Below are 17762 nucleotides of genomic sequence, written 5' to 3' on the forward strand. Positions count from 1 at the left end.
ATGGTAATGTAAATTTGAGGATCTTCCCCATCCATTAATAGGCCTATGTGGCCTGCTTACATCACAGGAAGACTAAATCACATGTGGTGGGAGGACCTTGCTGAACAAGAGGAAGTGGAAAGGGTGGAGCAGGAAATGCTCAGAGAAGTTAGAGCTGAGGGAGAGAGAGGAGGCAGGCAACTTACTGTGCGTGTTTGTTTGTGGGAAGGCCCCAGCAGGGGGAGGCTATGGAATGGAACTGCTCTCTGCAGTGATAATGTGTTTTTAACTTCTTTTTTGCATGGATGGATTGGACTTAGGGGTTTTGGGGTTGGGCTTTCTGGTGTCTGAATAAATGTTTTGCTTCTGTCTTCTAAATACAGAGTCTGTTATATTTTGTGATTCAGAACCACACTGGCATACTTGATGAACAATATAGAGTGGATATATCGTATTCCATATTATCCACAAGCATCTGGGTTAGTTGAAAGAATGAATGGATTATTGAAAGAACAATTAAGGAAGTTAAGTTCTAAAAATTCATATCAACGATGGAAAGATAATTTGTTCACTGCTTTACATAGTTTGGATAATAGACCTAGGAGGAAGTACACCTCTAGCCAGAATGACCACAAATCTGCAAATTAGAAAACAGCAAACACATAAGATCCCAAATATTGAGTACTGGACTATGAGGGAAGATGTCCTACCACCATATCCAGGAACACCTGGTTCTGCAGGACATGATTTACATTGTTTAGAGGACTTCTGGTTGGATAGAAAAGAAATAAGAAAGATCTCTACTGGGATATGTATGAAAATCCCTAAGAATCATTTTGGATGGTTATTACCTAAATCAGGATTAGCAGCTCTAGGAATATATGTATTGGCTGGTGTGATAGATTCTAATTATCAAGGAGAAATTATTGTGACATTCCAGAAATTGAGTGAAGAATCCATATAGTTTTGTTAAAATGATAGAATAGTTCAAGTGATTATTATTCCTTGTGAAACCATACCCCTTGTGAAGACTGACCCTCCTTCCAAAATAACTAGTAGAGGAAAGGAAGGAATTGGATCTACTGATAGAATAAAATTGGGAGGTAAAGTATGGGTAAAATGGAAGTCAGACTTTGTTCCAAAAGCTGCAGAAATTATAGCACATGGGAAAGATTATACTGTAACAGTTATTTAGCCAGGAGAAAATAATTATCAAATTGTTCCATCGACTCATGCATTCTATCATGAATGAGGCTATGATTGTTTCCTCGTTTCTTTTTGGCATTTTTCTGTTAAATTTGTTTGCTAGATTTTTTTCCCTGCAGGCTTAGTACCATCTAGCTGCAGATGCCTGATTGTGTAAGCCAGATGTCACCTTCTGATGTATTTGGATGTCACCTCTAGACTTGTCCACAACTGTGGTGTGTCATCCCTGGACCTGGCATCAACTGAGTTCCAGATGTCAGCTTGCTAAAGAGCTGATCTCTTGAATAGGACTCTTGATCTCTTGGGGCAGGGACAGCTCTACATCCAGTGTCAGCAGGAAGAAGCTATGGAGGATGAGACCCTCACCCCTTACCCCAAGATTTTGAGCACCATTCATTTGAGGGGGAATGAGGACATTGTTTTCTATACTTATTTTGTGTTATCCCTGTTATACTGTTGTAAAGTTCTGCTTACACCAGCTATCCCAAAATTCCTATTGATTGCCCCATTGACCTAAGTAATAGATAAGAAAGATCTTGGGGCCAAATGAAATGACAATTTAGATTTGAAGATCTTTCCCACCCATTAATAGGCCATGTGACTTGTTTATATCACAGAAAGCCTAAGTCACATGTGGTGGGAGGAGGTTGCTGAGGAGAAAAGGAAAGTGTGTCACAGGAAATGCGGAGAGAGCAATTAGAGCTGAAGGAAAGAGTAGACATGGGTTGTTCTGTGATTTATTGTTGGTGGCAAGACCCCAACAGGGGGTGGGAAGGTTATGCGATGGAGTGGTTCTCTGCTATACTATTGTTTATTGAATTCTTTGCTGCTTTGATGGATTGGGCTTATTGGTTCTGAAATCTGGTTTTCTGGTATCTGAATAAATGGTTTACTTTGTCTGCCTTCTATATGGAAAGTCTCTTATATTTTGTGATACAGAACCACATAGGCATATTGACAATCATTGTCTATATTGTGTTTATTGCCTTGGTAATACTGCATCATACCCTGGGACATTGCAGAGCCTCTCAGAAGAGATCTGTAAACATTCAACAAAGTTTGTCTTGACAGTACACTCAGGAGAGCTCCAGTGGTTGAAGGATGACTTTTGTCTAGACTGTAACATGAAAGTCAAGAGAACAATTTATACAATATATCCATCAACATGTATATCTGGGGCAAACAGTGCAAATGCATAATGAATTAAAACTAGAATTAACCAGGAGGAATAGAACCAGCTGACTTGCTTTCAGGAAACTGTGAAGCTCCTCTAATGACCCTATGTTTCTCATAGACACAAAGGCCCTTCTTTTTAATACTAGTATTCTAACAGTTTTGCTGTATGGCTGCAAGATACAGGTTTATAGAAGAATAGAAAATTAATACTACACAGAGACAGAATCACATGGTAGGTATGACCAGGCTGCAATATATAACCAGTAAGTAATTTTAAAGAAAAAGAAACAACCTATGAGAGAAATGCAAGATAGAAATAGAAAATAGACTCATCACATGACAGGGGAATAGCCCAGGGGTTTCATTATTAACCCCAGAAATATCAAGGAATAGAAATAAAGATCTCCGGCACACTTGGTGACCATCCTATGGTAAACTTATATGAAGGCATGGGCAAGCAGGTGTAGATGGTTGTGAGCCATCACAGGAGAAAACACACAAATTAAGGAGATTCCCTGATCCAGGAAAGTATAAAGAAGACATGATGACATACTGCGCATTCTATATATGAAATTGAATTCTGCTGCTATTCTAATCCAGTATTGCTGCCATAAAATCATATGTTTTTTTTTTATCTTCCTCAACTGGTGTTGTCAAATATTTGAAGACCTACATCTGGACAAGGATTTAGATTCATTCTGTTTGACCTCAGAGGACAGAAGCAGAAGCAATGGACAGAAGGGGTAAAGAGGAGAATTTAGACTTGATATGAAGAAAAAGCTTCCAAACAGTTTGAATTTCTCTGAAGTGGAGTAGGATGCCTTAAGAGGTAGTATGGAAGATACTGGTCATGGATGTCATAGTTGTGATTCCCTTCATGTATAGCTTGAATAATTTGACTGCAGAGGTCCCTTCTATCTCTAAAGTTTTGTGATATTAAGATGCCTAATGTAATTTAAAATAAATTATTTCTGAAATTTCAAAGCTTTTCCTCCCATTTTTTCAAAAGAAAAAGAAAAAAGACAGTTTTAGAGGAAAAAGTGCTACGTATGTCATAAATATAAAAAAAAGTTTGAAAGTTACTTACACGTATTTAAGAGGTTTCCTTGGCTGGGAAATTCATAGTTTTCAATTTCATTGGTCATTGAGTCCATTCTAGAATATAAATTTTAAAATTCACTAAATAACTATATCATGCATCACCTAATCATAATACTTAATTGTCTTATTCATGTTGCTACATTATTGCAAGTGAATTAATTTAAATAGCATTTGATGTGTTTGTGTTATTGCTTTATATCCCTAGAGCATATTGTAGTTCCTGGCATATACTAAGTATTTAATAAATGCTTGTTGATTGATTTAAGTAATATTATTGAGATGAACTAACATATCTCAAATGAAGCACATTAATTTTAGATTTAACTATTGGTCAATGAGTAAGTTTTTCATTCAAATGGTACTTTATAAAATCAAATATAATAATAAAAGCACAATTAGAAATTCCAATTAAGAATAATGCAATATATAGTCCTACAAATGACATCTTTAGAACAGAAATCTTATAATATTTTTCAACTCACTAATTATTTTGAATTAATCTGCATTTCCTAATAGCTTCCAAATAACTGAAGGTTTCTGATGAAATATAGTGCTATCCTAAGTGCCTCACCAACTCCAGGGGCAGGCCCTTTATAAGGGGAGCCAAAAATCTTTGAGGATATAAACTGAAGCATCTTGTAAGTAAGTACAGGCCCGTGAAGCCAGGGCCCACCAACTAACCATTAAGGGAGGTCAAGAATTGAGATATTTTAGTAATGGCACCATGCCTTGTTGCTGCCTTTATAGCCATCATTTTCCTTCTTCCAAATAATGTAATTTTGTTTGATTAATAATAATCTGTGAAAGAACTATTCATAAAGTTGAAGGGAGATAGAAGGGAATTAGGGAGTTAGAAGATAATGGTTCTTACTGCAATACTCAAAGTGTTAGTCTTCAGCATGATGAACTTATATGCGTCCAGATGGGGAGAGGGGGGTGGAGGTGGGGAGAAATAACCACTTGAAATTTGTGAAGAAAGTTTTCACAGAATGTATTTAATGGAAGAATTTTAGGTACATTTCAGTAAATACATAAGAGCTAAATTCCCCAAAGTGGAGATAAATTGGCAGTGATAATCCCTAAGGGACAACAATTATAGAAAGAAAAGAACTGAGAGTTCATGTCTGATTATCTTTTTGCTAAAGTAGGAGGTGAAGTGATCTGAATTTCAAGGGGAAGAGAGTATAGGAGCTTGAGTAATAAAAGGTTTGGAAGAGCTCTTATGAGTAGTGTGATAAGGAGTCAGATGATTTAAAAGATTTTGGGGGTAGAGCCAAAAGGGCAGAGTAAAGCCAGGGACTCACCTGAGCTCTCCCCCAAATCCTGTCAAATACCTTTAAAAATTACTCTAAACAAATTCTAGAGTAGCAGAACCCAAAAAAGATAGAGTAAAACAAATTTCCTGCCCCAGACAACCTGGAAGGTTGGCAGGAAAGGTCTGTTGCACCATAGTGAAAGAGGATCACAGTCCAGTGCAGGCCACACCATCATAGCCATGACCCCAGAAAACCAGGAACAGGCCTTGGGACTGATTGAATCAACAGCTGCAGTGGCTGCTTCCAGAGCTCTTAGCCCATAGATGGTAAGGAGGTCAAAAAACTGGTCAAAAGGAGATTACAAAGGTCTTTTCACTAGCAGTGAGGCAGTACTCTGTTGCTTTGCCCATACTTGGATCGAGGTCACAGTCCTGAGTGGCAGTCTGGGGCAAGGAGGAACACTAGCATAGCAAAGTTTGCAGCAGCAGTGAAAGGGGAAGCCTCCTCCCAGTTCCAGGGCAGAAAAGAGTGATTGTAGTCACTCACAGACAAGAGCATAGGCCAGGAGAGGAGCAAACACCTCTTCTTAGATCATACCACCTTGGAAGAACTGAAAACTTACAAGTGCCTAGAAGTATCTCTGGAAACAGTTGCACAAAGCCCCTGAAGCTTGGGGCAGTTCACTGTTCACAATGGAAGAAGAGCCCTACCTTAATAAAGACTTTAAAAATCAAGTAATAAGCTGGGAAAATGAGCAAAAAAATGGAAAAACCCTCAGACTATAGAAACTTACTTTGGTGACAAGCAGGATGAAAACACACATTCAGAAGACAACAAAGTCAAAGCTCCTATATCCAAAGCCTAAAAGAAAAATATACATTGGTCTCAGGCCATGGAAGGGCTCAAAAAAGATTTTTAAAATCAATTAAGAGAAATAGAAGAAAAATTGGGAAGAGAAGTGAGAGTGATGCAAGAAGATCATGAAAAACGAGTCAAGAGCTTGATAAAAGAGACACACAAAAAATACTGAAGAAAATAACACCTTAAAAAACAGAGTAGGCCAAATGGGGAAAGACATTCAAAAATCCAATGAGGAGAAGAATGCCTTAAAAAGCAGCAATGGACAAATGGAAAAAGAGGTCCAAAAGCTCAGTAAGGAAAATAATTTTTTAAAAATTAGAATGGAAGGGGTGGAGTCAAGATGGCAGCAGGAAAGCAGGGACTTGCTTAAGCTCCCCCCGCAAATCCCTCCAAACACCTCTAAAAGTGGCTCTGAACAAATTCTAGAGCTGTGGAACCCATGAAATAGCAGAGGGAAACAGATCTCCAGCCCAGGAGAGCCTGGATGGTCGCTGGGAAGGGTCTATCGCATGATGCTGAGAGTGGAAGGCAGCCCAGTGTGGGCCGCACTGGGATAGACCAGACCCAGAGTCAGCCAGCCAGAAGAGGCCCTGGGGCCATGAAACAGTGAGCTGTGGCAGTTACCAGACTTCTCAACCCACAAACACCAAAGAACAGGTTAGGAGGAAACTGCGGGACTGAGTTCAGAGCAGTCCGGTCACCAGCTCTGGGGGTGGCGGAGGTCATGCAGCAATGGCCATGGCAGAAGCAAGAAGTTCTGAGGCTGCCTCCAGAGTGCCAGCACCAGCGGCTTCCCAAGTCCCCACCTCACACAGTGGGAGGAATCTAGCAGCAGATCAGAGCAGGAATGAAAGGAGCATTTTGTGGACACAAAAGTAGATTCTCTTGCTGTGCCCTGCTTCGATCTGAATTGTGGTCCTGGTTGGTGATTCTTGGGTGAGAAATAGTACTGCTGTGACAGAGCCTGGGGTGATGGTGGAGTAGAAAACATCAGTGTTTGGACCCTAAAGCTTGGGACAAAGTACTCTCTACAAGCAGTCATATCCTGACAAAAAGCTCAAGGGTCAAGTAGTCAGATGGGAACATGAATAGGCAGCAAAAATGGTCTAAGATTCAGACTCAGACTCAAACTAAAACTCAACATTCCTTTTTTGGTGACAAAGAAGATCAAATCATATAGCCAGAAGAAGTCAACAAGACAAAGTCAAAGTCAAAGAGCCTACATCAAAAGTCTCCAAGAGAGATAAGAATTGGGCTCAGGCCATGGCATTTGGAAAAGCAAGTAAGATAAGTAGAGGAAAAATTGAGAAGAGAAATGAGAAGGATGCAAGAAAACCATGAAAAACAAGTCAATGACTTGCTAAAGGTGACCCCCAAAAATACAGAAGAAAATAACACCTTAAAGAATAGACCAACTCAAATGGCAAAAGAGCTCCCAAAAGCCAATGAGGAGACAAATGCCTTGAAAGGCAGAATTAGCCAAATGGAAAAGGAGGTCCAAAAGACCACTGAAGAAAATACCACCTTAAAAATTAGACTGGAGCAAGTCGAAGCTAGTGACTTTATGAGAAACCAAGATATTACAAAATAGAACCAAAGGAATGAAAAAATGGAAGACAATGTCAAATATATCATTGGAAAAATCAGTGACCTAGAGAATAGATACAGGAGAGATAACCTAAAAATTATTGGACTACCTGAAAGCCAGGATCAAAAAAAGATCCTAGATATCATCTTTCAAGGAATTATCAAGGAAAACTGCCCTGATATTCTAGAACCAGAGGGTAAAATAGAAATTGAAAGAATCCACCAAACACCTATTGAAACAGATCCCCAAAAGAAAACTCCTAGGAATATTGTCGCCAAATTCCAGAGCTCCCAGATCAAGGAGAAAATACTGCAAACAGCCAGAAAGAAACAATTTGAGTATTGTGGAAACACAATCAGGATAATACAAGATCTAGCAGCTTCTACATTAAGGGATCATAGGGCTTGGAATATGATATTCCAGAGGTCAAAGAAGCTAGGATTAAAACCAAGAATAACCTTTCCAGCAAAACTGAGTATAATGCCCCAAGGCAAAATATGGATTTTCAATAAAATAGAGGACTTTCAAGCTTTCTCAGTGAAAAGACCTGAGCTGAATAGAAAAATTGACTTTCAAATACAAAAATCAAGAGAAACATGAAAAGGTAAACAAGAAAGAGAAATCATAAGGGACTTACTAAAGTTGAACTGTTTTGTTTACATTCCTACATGGAAAGATGATGTGTGTATTTCAGGAGACCTTTCTCGGTATTAGGGGAGTTGAAGGGAATATAGACAGAGGGCACAGGATGAGTTGAATATGAAGGGATGGCATCTAAAACAAAAAATGAATTAAATTTAAGGGGTGAGAGAGGAATATATTGAGAGAGAGAGAGAAAGGGAGAGATAGAATGGGGTACATTATATCACATAAAAGTGGCAAGAAAAAGCAGTTCTGTTGGAAGGGACGAGGGGCCAGGTGAGGGGGAATGAATGAATCTTACTCCTTGGATTCAACTGAAGGAGGGAATAATACACATGCTCAATTGGGTACCTTACTCCAGAGGAAAGTAAGGGGAAGGGGATAAAAACAATGGGGGATGATAGAAGGGAAGGCAGATATGAGGAGGGGGTAATCAAAAGCAAACACCTTTGAAAAGGGACAGGGTCAAGGGAGAAAATTGAATAAAGGAGGACAGGATAGGATGGAAGGAAATATAGTTAGCGTTTCACAACATGAGCATTGTGGAAGTGTTTTGCATAATGGTACATGTGTGATCCATGTTGAATTGCTTGCCTTCCTAGGGAGGGTGGGTAGGAAGGGAAGAAGGGAGAGAATTTAGAACTCAAAATTTTAAAAGCAGATGCTTAAAAACTATTTTTTTTGCATGCAGCTGGGAAACAAGATAATAGGAAATGGGGCATAGAAATATATCCTGCCCTATAAGAAAGTAAGGGGAAAGGGGACATGGGGGCGGGGAATGGGGTGAAAGAGGGGAGGGCTGATTGGCGAGTGAGGCAATCAGAATATATGCCATCTTGGAATGGGGGGAGGGTACAAATGGGGAGAAAATTTGTAACTCAAAGTCTTGTCGAAATCCATGTTGAAAACTAAAATATTAAATAAAACATATACAGAGAAAAAAATAAAAAAAATTAGAATGGAGCATATGGAAGCTAATGACTTTATGAGAAATCAAGAAAGCATAAAACAAAACCAAAAGAAAGAAAAAATAGAAGACAATGTGAAATATCTCACTGGAAAAAACAACTGACCTGGAAAACAGATCTAGAAGAGATAATTTAAAAATTATTGGGCTACCTGAAAGCCATGATCAATAAAAGGGCCTCAAAATGATCTTTCAAGAAATTATCAAGGAAAACTAACCTGATATTCTAGAACCAGAGGGTAAAATAAAAGTTAGAAGAATCCACTTATCACCTCCTGAAAGAGATCCCAAAATGAAAACTGCCAGGAATATTATAGCCAAATACCAGAGTTACCAGGTCAAGGAGAAAATATTGCAAGCAGCCAGAAAGAAACAATTCAAGTATCATGGAGCCACAATCAGGAAAACACAAGATTTAGTAGCCTCTACATCAAAGAACTGAAGAACTTGGAATATGGTATTCTGGATGGCAAAGGAACTAAGATTACAACCAAAAATCACCTACCCAGTAAAACTGGGTATAGTCCATGAGGGGAAAAATAGACATTCAATGAGATAGAAGAATTTCAAGCACTCTTGATGAAGAGACCAGAGCTGAATAGAAAATTTGACTTCCAAATACAAAACTGAAGAGATGCGTAAAAAGGTAAACAGGGAAGAGAAACCATAAGGGACTTATTAAAGTTAAATGTTTTACATTCTACATAGGAAGATAATATTTGTAACTCATAAGACCTTTCTCATTATTAGAGTAGTTAGAAGGAGTATATATAGACAGAGGGCATAGGTGTGAGTTGAATATGAAGGGACGTTATCTAAAAAAATAAAATTAAGGGATAAGAGAGGAATGTACTGGGAAAAAGAAAAAAAGGTGGGTTAGAATGACATAAATTGCTCACATAAAAGAGGCAAGATAAAGTTTTTACCATGGAGGGGACGTGGGGGTGAGGGGGAGTGAGTGACCCTTACTCTCATCAAATTGGCTCAAAGAGGAGATAACAAACACACTGACCTGGGTATTGGAATATATCTTACAATACAGGACAGCAAAGGCAAAAGGGATAAGACAAAGGGGAGTGATAGAAGAGAGGACAGATTAGGGGAGGGTGTAGTCAGAAGCAAAATACTTTTGAAAGGGGACAGGATGAAAGGAGAGAGAGAATAGAATAAATGAGAGGGGAATAGGATGGAGGGAAATACAGTTAATCTTTCACAACACAACTATTATTGAAGTGTTTTGCATGACTACACATGTCTAACCTGTATGAATTACTTGTCTTATCAATGGGGGGAGAGAGAGAATTTGAACTCTAAGTTCTAAAAATGTATGTTAAAAGTTCTTTTTTTACATGGAGCTGGGGAAAAATAAAATACTAAATAAATACTAAGTACTTACCAGAAAAAAAGATTTTTATACAACAGTGATGTCCTAGGTTTGCATAAAGAGAATAAATTTTAAGAGGACTCAATAAACAACATTTGATGGTTTCCAACAGCAATGTTTGGTAGCGCAGGTTAAGGAGTGGAAGAGAAAGACAGTAAGAGTTAACCAGAGTTGAGAATTAGCAGGACAAAAACTACAAAAGTTCGAAGGGAAAAGTGGAAGGGAGGGGGCGGTCAATGGATTCAAGAATGGTGGAGCATGAGTAATTGAAGCGGTTCCTTATGGAATCAAATCTAAATAGGAAAGGAAATCAGTTAAGAATAGAGTTCACAGATTGGGAGAATAGAGCAGACTAAGGAACAAAAATATTTAAGATGGACAACAGAAACTGTAGGAATAGGGGGTGGAAAATGACAAGAAATTGTCACCAAGGAAGTTCAATTTAAGAATTTAGGATTTTGAACATGATACAATTTTGAGTAATGGTGAAGTCTAGGTTGTGGTTACCTAATGTGTGGCAGCATTGAAGTGGACATCATAATTACTGATGATTTTAACAAATTGTTAGCACAGGACATAGAAGGATTGATGAAAACATGTGAATACTGACTGATATGCCTGAGGATGATTGGAGTAAGGGTACAGAAGAAAATTGTGAGTCACACTCCAAAGTTATGGATAATGGGATTTAGTCCTGGGAGGAACTTTAAAGATTCTCTAACCTCATCTGACAGATGAAGAAACTAAGACCCAGAAATTGGAACTGAGTCAATTATATGAGAAGTACATAGCTCAGTAAGGATAAGATCTTGAGTCCTCTTATACTAAATCCATCATTCTTTCTAATACATCATACTTTCCTTCTGGAATGATGATTTTCTTCTTGTTGGGAGAAAGACTGAGTAATGAGTAGGTGACAGGGACAAGGACTTGGAAAGAGGTATAACCATGGTGCACAACTTTCAAAGGAGACATTGTCCAGTGGTGGTGATAGAGCAATAGAGAACAGAGTGTATTGACTTGAGGTCCTGTGGGATGAGTGAAATGGTTACAAACATCAGCCAGAGGTATAGAAAACTAAGCATAAAGGCAGATATCAATTAATATAAGGAGGCAAAATTAGTGAAAAAGGATGTAGTGGAATTTCTTAGTGAAAAGGGTATGATGAAACAGGCAAGGAAATGAAGGAAAGCAGGAATGGGATGGATAAGCATTAGAATAAAGGGAGGGGTAGTAGCAGAGCCATCCTTTTGTCAAAACTAATTTGTCTGGAATGAAAGGAGTAGGAAATCAGGAGGTGCTCTTGAAGGACATGCTAACCACAGGAGGATAAAGATAGCTCAAGTATGAAGAGAACAAATGGAAACATTCTACTTTGAATGCAGGTGTAATAATGGAGCAGGACTTTTAGTCTGGTTCCATTGTGAGTCTCTCTTCCCACTTTTTTAATGACAGAAGGCTTGAAGGGATAGAGACAGCTGGCATTGACTAATTGAGGTTTAAGGATTATCTGTGTATTTCAATTATACTTTCTTTCTTGGAGCTCCACTGATAACTGACCATAGGCAGAAAATCTGAGTTCTTTATTATATCAGCCAATTAAAGCAATCCATATGCTGCCTACTGCATTTGAGCTAAAAGAAACAGAAATATATTATAAATAAAAACATATACTTGTATATAAATATGTAGCACATCCATTTTAAAATATACTTAAATTCCACACCAAATATGAAAATTGGAAGTGATCCATACACAGGCTACATATTTAATAAACAAATGTTTGCACCCCAAATTACTATTATATTATCAAAAATAATAAATCCCTCTAATTTTTCTAGACTTTTATTTATATAATAGTTTATATGTCTATAAACTGTGTCTAGATATAAAGTCCCACTGAATTTTAAAAGGTTAATTATTTTTAAGTCAAAAAGGAAAGTTATGTAGTTATGTTTAGACACAATCTAATTGGACAGACAAGGTAATTATTTTCTCTTTAAGCACCTTCACAACATCCTCTTCTCACATTTTCTCAGCTGAGGACCTGGCTAATATCCAGTTTAGCTGAGCAATGGAAAGACTCATCCATCATCAAAGTCATAACCCACAATGGACTTCATAAGGACCTTCTAGGAAAAAAAATAAAGACAACAAAGATCTACAGGCATCAGTTTTCTGACCACATATGGTGAATATGTGTGCCTCTCTACCACTATATTTTAAGTCCACATTCACTCTTTCCCTCACCAAAGACTGTATATTTGTGGGAGAGTGTGACCCTCATCTTGAGGAATTTGCTTTGAAAAGTACTGTTCTTGCTATGCCTTTTGAATAAATGACTTTCCTACAGGACCCAAAGACCAACCAGTGAGGGTTCATGGAATAATTTCAAAAGATAACTAAACATAAGTTTATCCATAGAACCCTGAAAGCAACAACAGACATCTCTTTGGGGACGCAACCTACCAGGGACAATGTAAGCTGTCAGAGAAAACCCAGAGAATGGTGTTTCATGCAGAAGGCCCTCAAGCAGTGTTATTTAGTTTGGTCTTTGTATCTTCAGTGACTAGCAAAATACTTTGAGCGTACCAGGGATTTACTAAATGTTTGTTCAATTAAATTACTCTACAGTAATCCCCTTCATGTAAGTTTAAATTACAAAGTAAAAATAAATTATAAAGTTTCCTGTCTACCTATTCACCAGTTCCCACCTCCATAAGTTTTGCACAGATTCCTTCTATGTCCTTCTCCCTCACCTTTGCTTGCCTATTAGAATCCTTTAGCTTCCTTCAAAATTCAACTTAGATAAATAATTTCTACGAATAACCAAACCACAGAATACATTACAAAGCTAAAGTGGTATAATTTGAACATTCTCCATCACCATCGTCTTATTTCCATTGAAGAGTTCACTGGGTTAAGAATTTTGCAGTCCTTATTATGAGTAAGTATAACTGAAATTCTTCTAGGGCAATATGTAAAAAATAGTATTTATCCTTGTTTATTCAGAATTCATTAGCCAAATTCTAAATTATAAAAGTAACACAGAAAGTTTCAAAAATTACTCAGTTTTCATCCACTTAAGATTATAGGCACATTATAATTCTGATTTCCAATACTACTTTAGTATGCAATACTATGGACCAATCAAAATTACAACTAGCTGAAGAACCTCAAAGCTACTAAGGAAATTCTTTGTTTAAAAAACAACTGCTTATAAAAAAATTCAACAAGAAAATAACAAGGGAATGAATATTTAATGAGAAAAAAGTCATGAAAGAAAGCTAAATATTCAGCAATACTGAGTATTTACAAAGTCAAAGAATTTCAAATTTGAAAGAGATTTCAGAGGCCATCTAGTTCAAATCTATTCCTGAATAATAATTCTCTTTATGACATTCCTGCATTACTTCCATCATTCTTCAAAGACTTCCACTAAGTGAAAATCCACTCAACTGCCACTCATTGCTCTATAGTGTGAAGCAAAACAAAACTGATCTCCCTTCAAGATAACAGCTCTTTTCACATGCTAGAAGAACAATAATGGGTCCACCCCACCTTGATCTTCTCTTCTCCAAGCTAAGCATGCCCACAGCCTTCAATCAATCTAAAGGTGATATGAAATCTAGACTCTTTAACATCTAGACTGCCCTCAGAAGTAAATATCATACTAGATCACAACAGAATATAGTGGGGATATCACCTCCTTGGTCTTACACATTATACCTATTTAAGTGCAGCCACAGATATTATTGGATTTTTTCAATGTCATGTGATATTGTTGATTTACATTGAGCTTATACTAAATAATACTCAAAAATCATTTTCATATAATCTGCTAAATACCCATGCCTATCCCAGCTTGTACTTACAAAGCAGATTTTTTTTAACTTCAGCATAAATTCTACTCCAGTAACTTTGCAAGAAAACCCCAAATGGGGTCACAAAGAATCAGATATGAATGAAATGACTCAACAACAAAAACAAAAAAAAAGCATAAATTTCATTTTTATTAGATTGAGGCCAGTATTTAAGCCTCTCAAGATATATATATATATATGTGTGTGTGTGTGTGTGTGTGTGTGTGTGTGTGTTTGTGTATACATATATAGATATAGATATATATTTAAATAGTGAGTGATGCTACTAACCCTCGTAGATTAATGGTTCTTTTTGGTGAGATAAGCATGCTATCAATCTATAACAAGCTTTTAATAAGTTTCTTTTTTTAATTATTTTATTTAATATATTTAGTTTTCAGCATTGATTTTGACAAGAGTTTGAATTACAAATTTTCTCCCCATTTCTACCCCCCACCCCACTCTGAGATGGCATATATTCTGGTTGTCCTGTTCCCCAGTCAGCCCTCCCTTCTGTCACCCCACTCCCCTCCCATCCCCTTTTCCCTTCCTTTCTTGTAGGGCAAGATAAATTTCTATGCCCCATTGCCCGTGTATCTTATTTTCTAGTTGCATGCAAAAACTTTTTTTTTGTTTTTGAACATCTGTTTTTAAAACTTTTAGTTCCAAATTCTCTCTCCTCTTCCATTTCCACCCACCCTCCCTAAGAAGTCAAGCAATTCATCATGGGCCACATGTGTATCATTATGTATAACCCTTCCACAATACTCATGTTGTGAAAGACTAACTATATTTTGCTTCTTCCTAACCTATCCTCCTTTATTGAATTTTCTCCCTTGACCCTGTCCCTTTTCGAAAGTGTTTGTTTCTGACTATCTCCACCCCCATCTGCCCTCCCTTCTATCATCCCTTCCCCTTTTTTAACTTCTTCCTCCTTCTTTCCTGTGGGGTAAGGTACCCAACTGAGCATGTGTGGTATTCCCTCCTCAGGTCAGATATGATGAGAGCAAGATTCACTCATTCCCCCTCACCTGCCCTCTCTTGTCTTCCTACAGAACTGCTTTTTCTTGCCACTTTTATGCGAGATAATTTACCCCATTCTATCTCTCCATATCTCCCACTCTCAATATATTCTTCTCTCATCCCTTAATTTGATTTTATTTCTTTTAGATATCTTCCATTCATCTTCAACTGACCCTGTGCCTGCTCTCTCTCTCTCTCTCTCTCTCTCTCTCTCTCTCTCTCTCTCTCTCTATATATATATATATATATATATATATATATATACATATAATATACACATACATATATACATTCATACACACTCACATACATATATATGTGTGTGTGTGTGTGTGTGTGTATATATATATATATATATATATATATAAACATATATACATATGCATATTCCCTTCAGCTACCCTAATACTGAGGTCTCATGAATCATACACATCATCTTTCCATGTAGGAATGTAAACAAAACAGTTCAAGTTTAGTAAGTCCCTTGCAATTTCTTTTTCTTGTTCTTTTTCTTGATTACCTTTTAATGCTTCTCTTGATTCTTGCATTTGAAAGTCAAATTTTCTATTCAGCTCTGGTCTTTTCACTGAGAAAGCTTGAAAGTCCTCTATTTTATTGAAAATTCATATTTTGCCTTGGAGCATGATACTCAGTTTTGATGGGTAGGTGACTCTTGGTTTTAATCCTAGCTCCACTGACCTCCGGAATATCATATTCCAATCCATTCGATCTCTTAATGTAGAAGCTACTAGATCTTTGGTTATTCTGATTATGTTTCCACAATACTCAAATTGTTTCTTTCTGGCTGCTTGCAGTATTTTTTCCTTGACCTGGGAGCTGTGGAATTTGGCGACAATATTCCTGGGAGATTTCTTTTTGGGATCTATTTGAGGAGGCGATCGATGGATTCTGTCAATTTCTATTTTGCCCTGTGGCTCTAGAATATCAGGGCAGTTCTCCTTGATAATTTCTTGAAAGATGATATCTAGGCTCTTTTTTTAATCATGGCTTTCAGATAGTCCAATAATTTTTAAATTATCTCTCCTGGATCTATTTTCCAGGTCAGTGGTTTTTCCAATGAAATATTTCACATTGTCTTCCATTTTTTCATTCCCTTGGTTCTGTTTTATAATATCTTGATTTCTTATCAAGTCACTAGCTTCCACTTGCTCCAATCCAATTTTTAAGGTATTATTTCTTCAGTGGTCTGTTGGACCTCCTTTTCCATTTGGCTAATTCTGCCTTTCAAGGCATTCTTCTCTTCATTGGCTTTTTGGAACTCTTTTGCCATTTGAGTTAGTCTATTTTTTAAGGTGTTGGTTTCTTCAGTATATTTTTCAGTATTTTTTTGGGTCTCCTTTAGCAAGTCATTGACTTGTTTTTCATGGTTTTCTCCCATCCTTCTCATTTCTCTTCCCAATTTTTCCTCTACTTCTCTAACTTGCTTTTCCAAATCCTTTTTGAGCTCTTCAACGCCTGAGACCAGTTCATGTTTTTCTTGGAGGCTTTTGTTGTAGGCTCTTTGACTTTCTTAACTTCTTCTGGCTGTATGTTTTGGTCTTGCTTGTCACCAAAGAAAGATTCCAAAGTCTGAGACTGAGTCTGGGTGCATTTTCGCTGCCTGGCCATATTCCCAGCCAACTTACTTGACCCTTGAGTTTTTTCAGCAGGGTAGGACTGTTTGTAAAGAGTTCTATGTTCCAAGCTTGGGGGGATGTGCCAGCTCTGCCACACCAGCACTCCTCCTTCCCCAAGAACCCCCAACCCGGACTGGACTTAGATCTTCAGCAGGCTCTTCACTCCTGCTCTGATCTGCCACTTAATTCCTCCCACCAGGTGGGCCTGGGGCCAGAAGCAACTGCAGCTGTAGTTCTGTAGCTGCCCCACCTCTGCTGCCCCTGGGGCAGTGGCTGAACCAGGAGCTCCCTGTCCCCAGCAACATTTCCCACTAACCTTCTCTGTTGTCTTTGGTGTTTGTGGGTTGAGAAGTCTGGAAACTTCTGCAGCTCACTGATTCAGGGCACTAGGGCCCACTCTGCCTGACTCCTGGTTTGGTTGGTCTGCGGGGCCCATGCTGGGCTCTGCTCCACTCTGCTCTACTCCCAGCTCTGTGTGGGATAGACCTTACCCAAAGACCATCCAGGCTGTCCTGGGCTGCCCTGCTTCCCTCTGCTATTTTGTGGGTTCTGCAGTTCTAGAATTAGTTCAGAGCCATATTTTATAGGTTTTTGGAAGGATTTGGTGGGGAGCTCACGCTAGTTTCTGCTTTCCAGCCACCACCTTGGCTCCACCCCCCTTTTAATAAGTTTCTACAACATGCTAGGCACTATTAGATGTTAGGATTACAAATACATAAATGAAATAATCTCTGCTTTTAAGGAGCTTATATTAATTATATCAAGAGAGACAACGTGTACATGAATAAGAACATTTAGAATATAAGGGTTCATACTATGAACTTGTTGTTATAGGGACCTCTCTATACCAATACAAGTTAAAGCCTTCTCTAAATTTTGCAGTCTTAGTTAGTCAATAAACATTTTGTAAGTGCCCATTACATATCAAGCACTAAGAGCTAGGGATACAAAAAGAGAGAAAAGAAAGATTTGACCTCAAGGAGCTCATGGTCTGATGGTGGAGACAATAAGGAAACAAATATGTACAAATGAGCTATATACAGGAAAAATAGGAAATATTTTTGAAAGGCACTAGAATT

The 17762-nt window shown here is 37.9% G+C and overlaps 1 protein-coding gene across 1 annotated transcript in view; it reads right to left on the reverse strand.

Moving 5' to 3' along the window:
* The window catches only part of CFAP47 (cilia and flagella associated protein 47), a 965255-nt gene that overhangs the window by 536672 nt on the left and 410821 nt on the right, over positions 1-17762 (reverse strand). Inside the window, exon 42 of the mRNA XM_036744194.1 lies at positions 3449-3516. Coding sequence (XP_036600089.1) covers positions 3449-3516 — 68 coding nt within the window. The remainder of the gene's footprint in view (positions 1-3448; positions 3517-17762) is intronic.

This window comes from Trichosurus vulpecula, chromosome 2 (assembly GCF_011100635.1).
Source record: "Trichosurus vulpecula isolate mTriVul1 chromosome 2, mTriVul1.pri, whole genome shotgun sequence".
NCBI classification, from domain to species: domain Eukaryota; kingdom Metazoa; phylum Chordata; class Mammalia; order Diprotodontia; family Phalangeridae; genus Trichosurus; species Trichosurus vulpecula.